Source organism: Mauremys mutica, chromosome 2, assembly GCF_020497125.1.
Source record: "Mauremys mutica isolate MM-2020 ecotype Southern chromosome 2, ASM2049712v1, whole genome shotgun sequence".
Classification (NCBI taxonomy): domain Eukaryota; kingdom Metazoa; phylum Chordata; order Testudines; family Geoemydidae; genus Mauremys; species Mauremys mutica.
Window position 1 is genome coordinate 47,816,229 of NC_059073.1, and position 16,729 is coordinate 47,832,957.

The following is a 16,729-nucleotide window of genomic DNA, read 5'->3' on the forward strand; positions in this document are numbered from 1 at the left end:
AAATCAGTGACAACTTCAAGAACCTCAAGTGTCTGGGCACCACTTCTTTTGCCTTCCATAGATTAGGTTAATCTCTACTTTCTGCCTCAAAACATTGACAAGAATCTGTAGATTATTCATTTGTACTGTAGTAGAGGCCAATAATAAAGGTTTGAGGCCCACGGTCTCAGGTGTTGTACACAAAAAATGAAAAGACAGTCTCACTCTAAAGATTTTGCAAGTCAAACCGACTCCTTGTTCTAGTGCACTTTCCTGGGAATTACTTGAAAGAACGTTGCATAGATCTACAGACTACTTCCTCTTTCAATCCATCCCCATAGCACAGGTGGAAGGTGACCCTTATTTGGACAGCTGCTGTTGAATCCAGTCTTACCTGAGCAACTTTACAATACTGGTTGATCTGTTGGAGCCTTCACTTCTGTGCATACGCTTCATTGTAAAAAAATGGTAATTATAATAGCAGATGGGCATGTATCTGGCTTGCAGACACACAATTGCCTAGCTTGAGTTTTGAAAATTTGGCATCTGATTTTTTACATCTGAATCGTCCATGGAGATAGATTCTTGGGGTTTTACGCTCTCTTTTAGAGTTGAGGAGTGCATCTCCTTTAAAGGGATGGGTATCCAAAATCAGTTATGGGGAGGAGTAAATTCAAAGAACTTGCCAGTCCAAGCCTTTTATTCACAGCAGTTGAGTGTATAGTTTTTACAAGATATGTTGGTCAAATCGATCTCTCTTTAAATCTTAGAGGGAATTTAGAGCCTGGTACTTCATCTCTACATGGTTGGATTCAAGTTAAAAATAGTGTGATTGTACCCAGTGTGATGGGGCGTCTGCCCCACACTGGCATGCAATGGGTTACTAGAGCCCTAGGGAGACTGCGTTAGAAGCAGCCAATAGGAGAGGGGATGCGAGGAGCAGTGAATCAGGGCCCAGCCGGCCCATATAAAAAGAGCTGCAGGACAGCGCAAAGTCAGTTACACCCTGGAGCTCAAGGAGAGAGGACTGGGTGCCTTGTAGGTGGAAGGAAGCTAGCACCCTGGACATAGCAATGCTGGGCAGGAATAGGGGAGCAAGAGTGAGCTCCTGGCTGGCTGCTAGGTCTGGTGTGCTGAGGCCCTGAGATAAGGGCTAAGAAATAATAATAATTGGAGATAGGTATATCTCATAGAACTGAAAGGTCATTGAGTCCAGCCCCCTGCCTTCACTAGCAGGACCAAGTACTGACTTTTGCCCTACATCCCTAAGTGGCCCCCTCAAGGACTGAACTCACAACCCTGGGTTTAGCAGGTCAGTGCTCAAACCACTGAGCTATCCCTCCCCGCAAGGTGCTGGGACTGTGGGGAAGTGGCCCAGGGGAATGTACTGAGGATTTGGAGGGGACTTCGCACATGTCTGCCATCTACAGGGTCCCTGGGTTGGGACCTGGAGTAGTGGTTGGGCCTGGGTCTCCTCTTTCCTTTCCCCCACTTGCCCCTGGGGAAGTGGCAGGACAATTGACTTGCAGGGCCCCTGGAAGGAGGGAGCACAGATCATGACACAGCTGTGTGCTGTGTCATGAAGAGGATGCTGTGTTCCTTGGAGGACATGGGTCCGGGAGCAGATGTTGAGGCACCATCAAGAGAAGGCATATTGACCTGCAGCACTAATTCCCAAGACAGCCAGCAGGATGCACCAGTGTGGTGAGTGGAGCCCCGTCACACTCAGACTTTATTTTATGGCTAAATAAACAAATGTACGTATTTGGAAATCAAAATTCAGGTATAGTTCTGAGGTTAAAAATATGGCTATCAGGTTCATAGTTCACTGCTTCATTACACAGTCATCTTAATACAAGGTGATGTGCATAAAGGTGGTTGGCAATAGTCAAGCAGTCTTTTCTGAGCCACACTAGCAGCAGCAGATGAGTGCTCAGTAATCACGCTGTTGCATTCTTCTAGACTTTTCATATGTACATGATTTTTAATCTACAAAGGACATTGTTTCATTTGTTACTGTGCTCTTGCATGCCATAGTAATGACAGCAGCAGTATGATACGGACTAGAATTGTGCAGTGCTAGTTTAACATCTAGTCAGCAGCAACATGAGCTATTCTAGATGTGTGCAAGTATTTTTGCTGAGGAGTATCTTGGGGTTTTTTTTGGGTGGTCGTGGAATACAGTATGATGCACAGGCACATGCTTCTGCTGTGGCCAATGTGAACGTCTTCCAAAATATGGCTTCCAAATTAGAAGAGCCTTGCATTTTTCTATTGCCTTGTCTGGAAGAAGATTTACTAGCTTACTTCAAAAGGTAGACTGACAGAAGGAAAAGATTTGTCCTAGAATTCTGGTCCTAACAAACTCATTTGTGTGTAGCCAAGAATTCAGAGATACTATTATCACATTTCAAAGAATCTCGTCTCTAAAGATGTGGCTGAAAACACTACACCCTCTACAGTCTGTGCCTTGTGCCTCAACAAGGCACATTTTAATGAGCTCAAAGTTCTAAAGCTGTCTTTTGCTGCCTTAGAAGAGAAATCTAGGAACTCCTTAGTGCTTCTGCCTAGTTTTAGAAGGTTCATTTGTGTAGCTGTGTCTGTCTTAGCCCTGGTCTACACTACGAGTTTAGGTCGAATTTAGCAGCATTAGATCGATTTAACCCTGCAACAATTCACACAACGAAGCCATTTTTGTCAACTTATAAAGGGCTCTTAAAATCGATTTCTGTATTCCTCCCCGACGAGGGGATTAGCACTGAAATCGACATTGCCGGGTTGAATTTGGGGTAGTGTGGATGCAATTCGACGATATTGGCCTCCTGGAGCTATCCCAGAGTGCTCCATTGTGACCGCTCTGGACAGCACTCTCAACTCGGATGCACTGGCCAAGTAGACAGAAAAAGCCCTGCGAACTCTTGAATTTCATTTCTTGTTTGGCCAGTGTGGCAAGCTGATCAGCACAGGTGACTGTGCAGATCTCATCAGCAGAGGTGACCATGGAGTACCAGAATCTCAAAAGAGCTCAAGCATGGACCCAATGGGAGGTACTGAATCTGATCATCATATAGGGAGACGAATCCATGCTATCAGAACTCAATTCCAAAAGACGAAATTCCAAAATATTTGAAAAAAATCTCCAAGGGCATGAAGGACAGAGGCTATAACAGGGACCTGCAGCAGTGCCGCGTGAAACTTAAGGAGCTCAGGCAAGCCTACCAAAAAACCAGAGAGGCAAACGGCTGCTCCGGGTCAGAGCCCCAGACATGCCACTTCTATGGTGAGCTGCATGCAATTCTAGGGGGTGCCCTACAACTACCCCGCCCCTACATGGACTCCTGCAAGGGAGTCTCGCGCAACAGGGATGAGGATTTTGGGGACGAGGAAGATAGCGCACAGCAGGCAAGCAGAGAAACCCTTCTCCTTGACAGCCAGGAACTGTTTATCACCCTGGAGACAGTACCCTCCCAACCTGGGCTCCCGGATTTTGAAGGCGGAGAAGGGACCTCTGGTGAGTTTACCATTGTAAATATAATGCATGGTTTAAAAGCAAGCATGTTTAATGATTAATTTGTCCTGAAGACTTGGGATGCATTCGCGGCCAGTACAGCTACTGGAAAAGTCTGTTAACATGTCTGGGAATGGAGCAGAAATCCTCCAGGGACATCTCAATGAAGCTCTCATGAAGGTACTCCCAAAGCCTTTGCAAAAGGTTTCTGGGGAGGGCAGCCTTATTGTGTCCTCCATGGTAGGACACTTTACCACGCCAGGCCAGTAGCACGTAGTTTGGGATCACTGCATAAGAAAGCATGGCAGTGTATGGTTCTGGTGTTTGCTGGCATTCAAGCAACATCTGTTCTTTATCTCTCTGTGTTATCCTTAGGAGAGTGATATCATTCATGGTCACCTGGTTGAAAAAGGGGAATTTTATTAAGGGGACATTCAGAGACAGCCATTCCTGCTGGGTTGTTTGCCCGTGGCTGAAAAGAAATCATCCCCACGGTTAGCCACGCTGTGGGGAGAGGGTGAAGCACTCATCCCAGAGAATTGGGTGGTTTAGTTGGGTTTGTGCTGCACGTTAACCTGAAAAATGCAGCCCCTCTTTTTAAATGGCCCAACCCATTTTAAATGGCCAACCGAACGGGTGCTTGGTATGCGAAATGAGGGCGCTGCTGTTTGAAACCATTCCCACATGTTATGAAGGTTAAAGAAGCCAAAAGACTCTGGCTTGCCATGGCTGCCTGCAAGCTGAATTCTGTTGCCCGGATCTGCGTGTATGATCTCTCACACCAAACCATCAGGCCCTCAATATAGGAGGCAAAATGCGACCTTGTAAAGAAAGCACATGTGCTATGTAATGTTAACAGCTTGGTTCACCGTCAAAGAGTCTACCCATTGTTCTCTAAAATGCTACTCTCCCTTTTTTTCCTCCCGCAACTGCAAATGTTTCAACGCTCCCCCTATCATTTCCGTCCGAGAGGCTAGCACAGATGATAAGGCGAATAAAACGCACTCGTGATTAAATGTTCTCTGAGCTCATGCAGTCCTCCCGCACTGAAAGAGTCCAGCAGAATGCTTAGAGGCAGACAGTGTCAGAGTCCAGGGAAGCACAAAATGAACATGAGAACAGGAGGGATGTGCGAGAGGATAGATGGCTGGAGCAAGAGGATAGGTGGCGGCAGTGTGATGAGAGGAGGCAGGATGCAATGCTGAGGCTACTGGAGGATCAAACTGTTATGCTTCGACGTCTGGTTGAGGTGCAGGATAGGCAGTAGGAACACAGACTGCTGCTGCAGCCCCTGTGTAAGCAACCACCCTCCTCCCCAAGTTCCGTAGCTTCCTCACCCAGATGCCCAAGAACGCGAGGGGCGGGGACCTTCAGGCACCCAACCACTCCACCCCAGAGGACTGCCTAAGGAACAGAAGGCTGGCATTCAATAAGTTTTGAAGTGCAGTGTCTCCTTGTCCTTCACCACCCCACCCGGTGCTTCCCTCCTCCCCCACCCCTCCCGGGCTGCCTTGGCAGTTATCCCCCTATTTGTGTGACAAATTAATAAAGAATGCATGAATTTGAAACAACAATGACGTTATTGCCTCTGCAAGTGGTGATCGAAGCGGGGAGGGGAAGGAAGGGGAGCGCAGTTGGCTTCCAGGGAAGTAGAGTGAACCACGGGGGTGGGTTTTCATCGAGGAGAAACAAACAGAACTGTCACACCGAAGCCTGGCCAGTCATGAAACTGGTTTTCAAAGCTTCTCTGATGCACAACATGCCCTGCTTTGCTCTTCTAATCGCCCTGGTGTCTGGCTGCACATAATCAGTGGCCAGGTGATTTGCCTCAACCTCCCACTCTGCCATAAACATCTTCCCCCTTACTCTCACAGAGATTGTGGAGCACACAGCAAGCAGCAATAACTATGGGAATATTGGTTTCGCTGAGGTCTGAGTCAGTAAACTGCGCCAGTGCGCTTTTAAACGTCCAAATGCACATTCTACCACCATTCTGCACTTGCTCAGGCTATAGTTGAACAGCACCTGACTATTGTCCAGGCTGCCTGTGTACAGCTTCATGAGCCATGGCATTAAAAGGTAGGCTGGGTCCCCAAGGATAACTATAGGCATTTCAACATCTTTCCCCCCCCCCCCATGGTTATTTTCTGGTCTGGAAAGTAAGTCCCTTGCTGCAGCTGTTCAGACAGGCCAGAGTTCCTGAAGATGCGAGTGTCCATGAACCCTTCCTGGCCATCCCACGTTGATGTTGGTGAAACGTCCCTTGTGATCCACCAGTGCTTGCAGCACCATTGAAAAGTACCCCTTGCAGTTTATGTACTGGCTGCCTTGGTGGTCCGGTCCCAAGATAGGGATATGGGTTCCGTCTATCGCCCCACCACAGTTAGGGAATCCCATTGCAGGAAAGCCATCCACTATGATCTGCACATTTCCCAGAGTCACTACCCTTGATAGCAGCAGCTCAGTGATTGCATTGGCTACTTGGATCACAGCAGCCCCCACAGTAGATTTGCCCACTCCAAATTGATTCCCGACTGACTGGTAGCTGTCTGGTGTTGCAAGCTTCCAGAGGGCTATTGCTACTTGCTTCTCAACTGTGAGGACTGCTCTCATCTTGGTATTCTTGCGCTTCAGGGCAGGGGAAAGCAAGTCACAAAGTTCCATGAAAATGCCCTTACTCATGCAAAAGTTTCGCAGCCACGGGGAATTTTCCCAGACCCGCAATACTATGCTGTCCCATCAGTCTGTGCTTGCTTCCTGGGCCCAGAGTTGGCGTTCCACGGCATGAACCTGCCCCATTACCACCATGATGTCCAAATTGCCAGGGCCCATGCTTTGAGAGAAGTCTGTGTCCATGTCCTCATCACTCTCGTCACCACGCTGCCATCGCCTCTTCGCCTGCTTTTGCAGGTTCTCGTTCTGCATATACTGCAGGATAAAGTGCAAGGTGTTTAAAATGCTCATAACTGCCACAGTGATCTGAACGGGCTCCATGCTTGCCATGGTATGGTGTCCACAGGAGAGCGGAGTTGCAGGGGAAGCAGTGGTTGGATGACCAGTTTTGCAGACCTACTGCACCGTCTGCAGCCAGAGCAGAGAGGCAGCGGAAGCGGTCGTTTGATGACGTCGGTTAGCAGTCCTACTGCACCATCTGCTGAAAGCAGTATGGCACCCGCATGGAAAAAAGGCATGAAATGATTGTCTGCTGTTGCTTTCAAGGAGGAAGAGGCGACTGATGACATGTAACCAAAACCACCCGCGACAGTGTTTTTTGCCCCGTCAGACATTGGGAGCTCAACCCAGAATTCCAATGGGCAGCAGAGACTGCGGGAACTGTGGGATAGCTTCCCACAGTGCAACGCTCCGAAAGTCAACGCTAGCCTTGGTACTGTGGACACACTCCGCCGACTTAATGCGCTTAGTGGGGACACACACAATCGACTATATAAAATCACTTTCTAAAAAATCAACTTCTATAAATATGACCTAATTTCGTAGTGTAGATATACCCTAAATCTGCTGTATTAGAAGTCAGTGTTCTTACTAGTTCTTCAACCAAAAATGGCTTTTTAATGGACTTTACTCAGCCATGCTGGTGAGGATCATTCACATAATTGCTGTTATCTAAAGATACTTGTTAGGAAAGATGAGTGGCCATCTCACCTTTTTTGCCCCCTGAGTTTGAAGATTTGTTTATTTTTCTAATTTTTATTTGTACAAGGTTGATTGTAAACACTACAGTGTCTTCACCTGTTGCTGCGAAATCAATGGATAATTAAACACTAAAAGAGCCTACATTCTCTTGTCTGAGTTGGAGGAATCAACTGCTTTAGAATGTTCAGCCTTGATCACGTATAGGGATATGTGTCACGATGCATGGGTCCATCACAATGTATAGTTTTGGACAAACAAATACAAGCACGAAACTTCTTCTCTTGCACATTCTATTCTTGTTGGCAGTATTAGAGACAAACTATGACCTCCTGGAACTTTCTATCAATCTAGATCAGTGGTCCTCAACCTTTTTTTGTCTGGCGGGCGCCAGACGACGAGCCACGGAGGACTTTGGCGGCAGACGAGCATCCACTGAAACTCCGCCGAAAAGCTGCAACGTCAATAGGCATCACCACCAAAGTGCCGCTGACAAGTAGCGTCATCCAGAGGCATAGCCGCTCAAATACCGCTGAAAATCGGCGGTATTTTGTCGGTGATACCTCTGGATGACGCAGCTTGTCGGCGGCATTTCGGTGGATGCTCGTCCGCTGGCCAGTACACAGGTGCACTTAGACGCTCCAGGCGCCATGGTGCCCACGGGCACTGCGTTGGGGACCCCTGATCTAGATGTTTGGCTACAGCCGAGGACCACATAGTGTGGTTTATAGAGGTAGGTGCTAGGGTAGTCTCTGCACTCATGGAAGGTCGCTTGGCTGTGTCCTGTCCCATCCTCTTGCTTAAAATGGTGTAGCCAGAAGGCTGCTCTGTTATAATGCCTACCAACAGTCCTAAGGATCATCAAGGAGTCTGGATGCTCGGATCTTGCCCCCTGTGCTCTGGCTACTTTTCACTACATTTGCATCATAAGAGCGTCTGTGCCACAGGATGATTATTTAAACAAGGAGGCCTTTCAGTAACTACTTATGCTGGCCTTAGGGCCAGAATCTAGTGTGTAGCATAATCACAATATACCCCAATATCTGGGCCTCAACACTCTTTATAGGAGGAATTCTGTAGGGTAGATCCATAAGGCTGCAAAAGCTACCCATCTGCAGCTTGTCTATAGTGATAATGAATTACAGCCCCCATCTCTGGAATGATTCCCTTTGAAGAATACGCCATCTGTTTTAAGTTAGAATTGGAACATTAATAACTGAGATTTCAGAAACTTTAACTCTGCATTAAGAACTTTTTTTTGGCAGAATGTTGATGTTCCACATGTGGTCTAGATAATACTACTTTAAGCTAGGCTACTGAAACTCTGTATCAGGGTCAGATAGTCACCATAATAAGGCAGAAGACTGTACAGGCAGCAGCAGTGCACCTTCTAAAGTAAAGGCAGATGCAAAAAAAAAAAAAGTAATGATTGTTCTTTGCAAACTTTACTCAGAATGAAGCAAAAGGCCCTCAGCCAAATTGCGAAGCCACTGGCGGGGAGGGGGCTGAGATCCAGCAATTTATTGGAGGATGGGGTAGTCTCCTACACACATGCATTCCAACGATGTTGCAGATGAAGATACCCAGGCTTAGACTGTTCAGTTCTGGAGTTGGTATTCTGGTTACAGAGATCCTTCTTAGGAGGGAAGACTTAAGTCCATGTCTTGGTGGTTTAGATTTAAACATGACTTTCCATCCTCCCCTTTAGAAAAAAGACTTTCCTTCTCTCCTCTTTTTTCCCCCCCTACCTTCCACCCTACAGAAATAACACTTCTTAACTGCTCTGCTAAAAAATGCCGCTAATTGTGGTTCTTACCTGAAAAGTAATTCTAAAATGGCACCAGAGGGTTCCATCTTTGTGTTTAAAAGATTGTAGTCTCAAATGTGCTCAGTTTCCAAGGAAATGTTTCTTCTAACTTCCAGTTCTGTAAATTCCAGTGTGGGAGCAGAATAAAGCTGGTTTGTTATTGTTAGGGCCCTACCAAATTCATGGCCATGAAAAACACACTATGGACCATGAAATCTGGTCTCTCCCTGTGAAATCTGGTCTTGTGTGCTTTTATCCTGTACTATACAGATTTAACAGGGGAGACTAGTGTTTCTCAAATTGGGGGTCTTGACCCAAAAGGGAATTTCAGGGGGGGTTGCAAGGTTATTGGAGGGAGGGGAGGTCACGGTATTGCCACCCTTATTTCTGCACTGCCTTCAGACCTGGGCGGCCGGAGAGGGCGGCTGTTGGCCGGCTCTGAAGGCAGCACCCAGCCAGCAGCCGTGCAGAAGTAAGAGTGACAATACCATACCATGCCAGGGCCCAGCTCTGCAGGCAGCAGTGCAGAAGGGTGACAATACCATGCCATGCCATCCTTACTTCTGCGCTGCTGCTGCCAGCAGCTCTGCCTTCAGAGCTGGGCTTCCAGCCAACAGCCATCGCTCTCTGACTTCCCAGCCCTGAAGGCAGTGCTGTCACCAGCAGTAGCGCAGAAGTAAGGATAGCACCACAACCCCACCTGCAATTACTTTGCAACCCCCACCCCCAACTCCTTTTTTGGGTCAGGACCCCTACAATTACAACACTGTGAAACTGCAGATTTAAATAGCTGAAATCATGAAATTTATGATTTTTTAAAATCCTCCATGCCAAAATGGACTGTGAATTTGGAAGGCTCTAGTTATTATATATAGTCACTAACACCAGTAGTAAAAATTCTACAGGTTCTTGAGGCTAGTCTACTTCATAGCTGTACTTCTCCAGCAGTGCAGCTCCTGCTCTGCTCTATGCTATAGCTTCCACTACTGGCAGCAATGGTGGAGCTGCGCCGGTTGTGAATTATAGGCCAGAGTAGACACTGCCTCAGTTTCATCTGTGCAACCCTGTCTTTCAGTTGTGCCTATAGTATCTTCATGAGTCCTGCATAGGTGTCACTGACTGAAACTGAGTTAAAAATGAACAATGATTAGAATAAGCCAATTTTAAATGTGTTGGCTGTGAAGAACTAGTGTAATGCCAACAGACCCCGGTTCTTGGCGGGCAGGATCGAATCTGGGACCTCTAGAGCTTAGTGCATGAACCTCTACAGCATGAGCTAAAAGCCAACTGACTCTTAGCTAAGGATGTAGAGCAGACTCATTCTGTGCCTCTGTCTCTGTCTCATGATCTCAGTGCCACTAGATGGGACAAAATACCACACCCAGGAGGTGAGTGGGTTACACTAGCAGGGAGTGTACCCTGGAGGGAAGAAAGCCCATCCCTCCAAAACCTACCTTACTGATAAGGGAACAAATTCCAGAATTACACCATGCTTTGGATTGTCCATGACCTTCATAACCATAATCCATGACCTTACATGGATTGTCCATGACCTTCATAACCATAAAAGCAAACTTGACTATTGTATTGAAACTAATCACTGCAGATTTACTTGAAACAATATAACTTTTTGCTTTTTTTTTCATTTCAGTTTGTCAGAAGGAAATTCCAGGATTTGATGATGCATTTTTGGAAACTCTTATGAAACCTGAATAAATTGCATGTTCTTCTCTTCTTGTTTTAGTGGTATGAGGCTACTGGAATGCAGGTCTTAAATCAAACTGTGATCCCTAGTCAATCAGAGTGCCAGGAGTCTGAAACCAAGAAAAGTAAGCTTTGTTTTACTATTGGGGGTATTCTGTGCCACTGCACATGAACGGACTTTGTCCCCCACAGATTTCTTTGCTTCCCTGCAGAAAAATGACTTTCTGACGGGGAAGCAAAGGAAAGCCACAAGAGCAGTCATGTGACCCTCTCCAGCAGCATGTTTTGGGTTCCCAGGGCAGCCAGCAGAGAGGTAAATCACTGTGGGGCAGGGGGTGGGACTGGGGAAAACCTGGCTGGTGGTTCCTACCCTGCACTCAGATCTCCCATTGAGCTGCCTGCACCCAGATTGTCCCACACAGAACCCTCTCAACCCACTCCTAGATCCCCCCACACTAAGCCCCTCCACACTTGGATCCTACCTGCCCACACCTGGTGCACCTGACATGGAGAGGCAGGGCCCTGGGGTATTATTGGGGCAGGCCTGGTCCTTGCGCTGTGTTGGGTTGGGTGCAGCCTCACCACTGAGTCCGTGTCCTGTGGGAAGCTGCACAGTGATCTCCTATCTCGGTGCAGCCAGTGGCCTGTGCTCCCCAATGCTATGTTGGAGCCTCCACATTTATTTGACAAAATGTGCAGAATTTTAAAATAGTGTGCACAGAATTTTTTTTTTTTTGGTGCAGAATGCCCTCAGGAGTATTTTGTTTATATGTAGATCAATGTTTGAATTACCAGCTTCCAAGGTAACGGGGAAAATGTGAACTCTGAAAAGGTACATATGCTTGTTCTAGATAGCAGTCTTTGCTTAGAAGTGATGCTTTCCTCCCATATGTGGATTGGGCTATGCGAAGGAGACAGGCTTTTGGAACCTTGCTACTTTGATGTAAAAGTAGTACAGCAAACTTAAAACTCTGGTAGTGTCATCTGACCTTGCCATAACTACAGAAAAACTCCATTGGGAGGCATGTTTGGGTTTAAGGGCTTGTATGGTATAGCTATATTGGTGCAATAGCTGACTAGCACAGATGTGGTAAGTTTGCACCAATGCAATTTAGTGTAGCCATAACAGTACAAAACAAAATCCCAGTTAGACAAGCCCTAAGCATAGCTATCAAGATTTGTGCAGCTTCATGCATTACACTCATGTGAACTAGCTCATTACACTTACCCGTTTGCAAGGTTGCATGTAAGTTCATCTCTTAAATTCATGCTGGTTTACGGCATCAGCTTGGTTGCCCTGGTTCCCTCAGTTTATCTGCAGGGAAAGCTTATTACACATACTGCCCTGAGCGCATGTCTTAACACTGATCTGGAGGAATTTCCCTTAGCATTAACAGGTAGATCAGTCTCTATGGCTAGTTCTGGGTGTCTCTGCACAGTATGCTAGTTAGTGCAAATTATGGGAGTTTGGTGTAAGATCTAGAACTGAGACCCACCAAATTCATTTTGTATAGGAACCCTGAAACATCCATTTTTAGCAGTAACTTCAAATTCTTCTGAGCGGTATTGGATTCAAACTGGTGATCTATACATGAAATACTTCGTAGTTCACTAGTAATGACCTGAAGCAGCTAGTCCTTCCAAAACCACTGATTTAAGAGTAGGTGTATATTGCACATGCACACAAAGTGCACCCTTTTCACACAAAAAGCTCTTAGAAAAGTCAAGCACTCAAAAATTGGGAAATGACAGCATTTAAGCTGCTTTGCAAATATCATAGTTTAACAAATAACTTTATAGTAATCTGTTGGTGTATAATCCTGTGCTTGCAGAAAGAATTAAATACAGCAGAGATTTCCTCTTGAAGCTTTCAAGTGTTTCGCTCTCTCAAAAGAAGCCGGAATTTCTTCCTGATCATCCTATTGTACTTGAAAAACCAGTAAGTGTATTCTTGCAATTTAAACCAAGCAGTGAAAAGCAGTCTTGCAGGTTGCCAACTGTCAGTGTTGATTGAGCAAAGTTTAACTTTAAAAAAATCTGTTTGCAGAGGTACATGATGGAGTAATAACATTATTACTGTAGCACCTTGAGTCCCCAGGTGGATTGGCATTTTATCATGACAGAATAACTACGGTGCTCCATAGTGCTTCCAGCTGTCAGTTCCTTTGTTGCCTCTTAACAATGGCTCAGCTCTTAACCTTGTTTAAATGTACTGTACTTGGCTTCTTAGCTATGTTGCTTCAGCTTTCCTTCTTAATAGCTATCAAATATATCTTCAGTTTGGTGTGGTATACTTTAATCTCTTCTTGCTGTTGGCAACTTAAAAAAAAAGTCAGTCTTAAACTTGCATGACCTAGGTTTGATCTAAAAGGGTTGTAATTTGGGGATTTCTCAACTCCCAAATTCTCACATATTTTTTTGTAGTCATTATTTACTCGTACTGAATATTTCTCTCTCTCCATTTTTGGCCTGGAGCAAACTTTCCATTACAAACGCTTTCCCCATTTACAAACAATGAATTGGCCATGTTTTTGTGAGAATGAATCCAGGGTTTAAGAACCCAAACTTTTTCTTGGTAACCTCAGATACAAGGAACAAACGCCACCTTAAACTGGTATAAATGGCATTCAAGAAGAAAGTCTTGTACAAATCAGGATAGACCATCTTTCTCAAGGTATCCAACACCTTTAAATAATAATATTAATAGTAATAATACCTACCTCTGACATAGCCTTAATGCCTTAATATACCACCCTCTTGGAGTGTAGAGCAAGTACGCATTCCCTTAGCATTAAACCCATGAATTAACACCTGCTCTGCTCTGATGGTCAGTATTCCTGCATAAATTCAGCTTATTCTGTGCCTGTTGGAGAAGAAGTGGGTGATGAGCAGTACATCTGGGAGTGCCACCTTCACACCAGGAGCTGGGGAAACTCTCTGGATGCCAAATGAATTTGTGCTACAATAGAGGAGGAATGGATTTTTCACATCCTCCCTAGAGAATGCTGTGGCCATTCTATTTAAGAAACCATCCAGTACTACAATGGGATATTTTTTAAGAACATGGAGATAAGAACATAAGAAAGGCCGTACCGGGTCAGACCAAAGGTCCATCTAGCCCAGTATCTGTCTACCAACAGTGGCCAATGCCAGGTGCCCCTGAGGGAGTGAACCTAACAGGCAGTGATCAAGTGATCTCTCTCCTGCCATCCATCTCCATCCTCTGACGTACAGAGGCTAGGGACACCATTCTTACCCATCCTGGCTAATAGCCATTTATGGACTTAGCCACCATGAATTTATCCAGTCCCCTTTTAAACATTGTTATAGTCCTAGCCTTCACAACCTCCTCAGGTAAGGAGTTCCACAAGTTGACTGTGCGCTGCGTGAAGAAGAACTTCCTTTTATTTGTTTTAAACCTGCTGCCTATTAATTTCATTTGGTGACCCCTAGTTCTTGTATTATGGGAATAAGTAAATAACTTTTCCTTATCCACTTTCTCAACATCACTCATGATTTTATATACCTCTATCATGTCCCCCCTTAGTCTTCTCTTTTCCAAACTGAAGAGTCCTAGCCTCTTTAATCTTTCCTCATATGGGACCCTCTCTAAACCCCTAATCATTTTAGTTGCTCTTTTCTGAACCTTTTCTAGTGCTAGAATATCTTTTTTGGGGTGAGGAGACCACATCTGTACACAGTATTCGAGATGTGGGTGTACCATGGATTTATATAAGGGTAATAATATCTTCTCAGTCTTATTCTCTATCCCCTTTTTAATGATTCCTAACATCCTGTTTGCTTTTTTGACCGCCTCTGCACACTGCGTGGACATCTTCAGAGAATTATCCACGATAACTCCAAGATCTTTTTCCTGACTCGTTGTAGCTAAATTAGCCCCCATCATGTTGTATGTATAGTTGGGGTTATTTTTTCCAATGTGCATTACTTTACATTTATCCACATTAAATTTCATTTGCCATTTTGTTGCCCAATCACTTAGTTTTGTGAGATCTTTTTGAAGTTCTTCACAATCTGCTTTGGTCTTAACTATCTTGAGTAGTTTAGTATCATCTGCAAACTTTGCCACCTCACTGTTTAACCCTTTCTCCAGATCATTTATGAATAAATTGAATAGGATTGGTCCTAGGACTGACCCTTGGGGAACACCACTAGTTACCCCTCTCCATTCTGAGAATTTACCATTAATTCCTACCCTTTGTTCCCTGTCCTTTAACCAGTTCTCAGTCCATGAAAGGACCTTTCCTTTTATCCCATGACAGCTTAATTTACGTAAGAGCCTTTGGTGAGGGACCTTGTCAAAGGCTTTCTGGAAATCTAAGTACACTATGTCCACCGGATCCCCCTTGTCCACATGTTTATTGACCCCTTCAAAGAACTCTAATAGATTAGTAAGACACGATTTCCCTTTACAGAAACCATGTTGACTATTGCTCAAGAGTTTGTTTTTCTATGTGTCTGACAATTTTATTCTTTACTATTGTTTCAACTAATTTGCCCGGTACCGACATTAGACTTACCGGTCTGTAATTGCCGGGATCACCCCTAGAGCCCTTTTTAAATATTGGGGTTACATTAGCTAACTTCCAGTCATTGGGTACCGAAGCCGATTTAAAGGACAGGTTACAAACCTTAGTTAATAGTTCCGCAACTTCACATTTGAGTTCTTTCAGAACTCTTGGGTGAATGCCATCTGGTCCCGGTGACTTGTTAATGTTGAGTTTATCAATTAATTCCAAAACCTCCTCTAGTGATACTTCAATCTGTGACAGTTCCTCAGATTTGTCACCTACAAAAGCCAGCTCAGGTTTGGGAATCTCCCTAACATCCTCAGCCGTGAAGACTGAAGCAAAGAATCCATTTAGTTTCTCCGCAATGACTTTATCATCTTTAAGCGCTCCTTTTGTATTTTCATCGTCAAGGTGCCCCACTGGTTGTTTAGCAGGCTTCCTGCTTCTGATGTACTTAAAAACATTTTGTTATTACCTTTGGAGTTTTTGGCTAGCCATTCTTCAAACTCCTCTTTGGCTTTTCTTATTACACTCTTGCACTTAAGTTGGCAGTGTTTGTGCTCCTTTCTATTTGCCTCACTAGGATTTGACTTCCACTTTTTAAAGGAAGTCTTTTTATCTCTCACTGCTTCTTTTACATGGTTGTTAAGCCACGGTGGCTCTTTTTTAGTTCTTTTACTGTTTTTCTTAATTTGGGGTATACATTGAAGTTGGGTCTCTATTATGGTGTCTTTAAAAAAGGCCCACGCAACTTGCAGGGATTTCACTTTAGTCACTGTACCTTTTAACTTTTGTCTAACTAACCCCCTCATTTTTGTATAGTTCCCCCTTTTGAAATTAAAGGCCACAGTGTTGGGCAGTTGAGATGTTCTTCCCACCACAGGGATGTTGAATGCTATTGTATTATGGTCACTATTTCCAAGCGGTCCTGCTATAGTTACCTCTTGGACCAGCTCCTGCGCTCCACTCAGGATTAAATCTAGAGTCGCCTCTCCCCTTGTGGGTTCCCGTACCAGCTGCTCCATGAAGCAGTCATTTAAAGTATCAAGAAATTTTATCTCTGCATTTCGTCCTGAAGTGAAATGTTCCCAGTCAATATGGGGATAATTGAAATCCCCCACTATTATTGGGTTCTTAATTTTGATAGCCTCTCTAATTTCCCTTAGCATTTCATCATCACTATTACTGTCCTGGTCAGGTGGTCGATAATAGATCCCTACTGTTATATTTTTACTAGAGCATGAAATTTCTATCCATAGAGACTCTATGGAACCTGTGGATTCGCTTAAGATTTTTACTTCATTTGAATCTACACTTTCTTTAACATATAGTGCCACTCCTCCCCCTGCACGGCCTGTTCTGTCCTTCCGATATATTTTGTACCCCGGAATGTTTGTGTCCCATTGATTGCTCTCAGTCCACCAGGTTTCTGTGATGCCTATTATATCTATATCCTCCTTTATCACAAGGCACTCTAGTTCACCCATCTTATTATTTAGACTTCTGGCATTTGTGTACAAGCACTTTAAAAACTTGTCCCTGTTTATT

General features: G+C 44.8%; 1 protein-coding gene across 14 annotated transcripts in view; it reads left to right on the forward strand.

The window, feature by feature from the left end:
* The window catches only part of C2H8orf88 (chromosome 2 C8orf88 homolog), a 129,778-nt gene that overhangs the window by 17,930 nt on the left and 95,119 nt on the right, over positions 1 to 16,729 (forward strand). For all 14 annotated transcript variants that reach the window (XM_045007724.1, XM_045007735.1, XM_045007734.1 and 11 more), the window contains 2 exons: positions 10,690 to 10,774; positions 12,482 to 12,588. In XM_045007724.1, the coding sequence (XP_044863659.1) occupies positions 10,690 to 10,774; positions 12,482 to 12,588 (192 nt within the window). The remainder of the gene's footprint in view (positions 1 to 10,689; positions 10,775 to 12,481; positions 12,589 to 16,729) is intronic.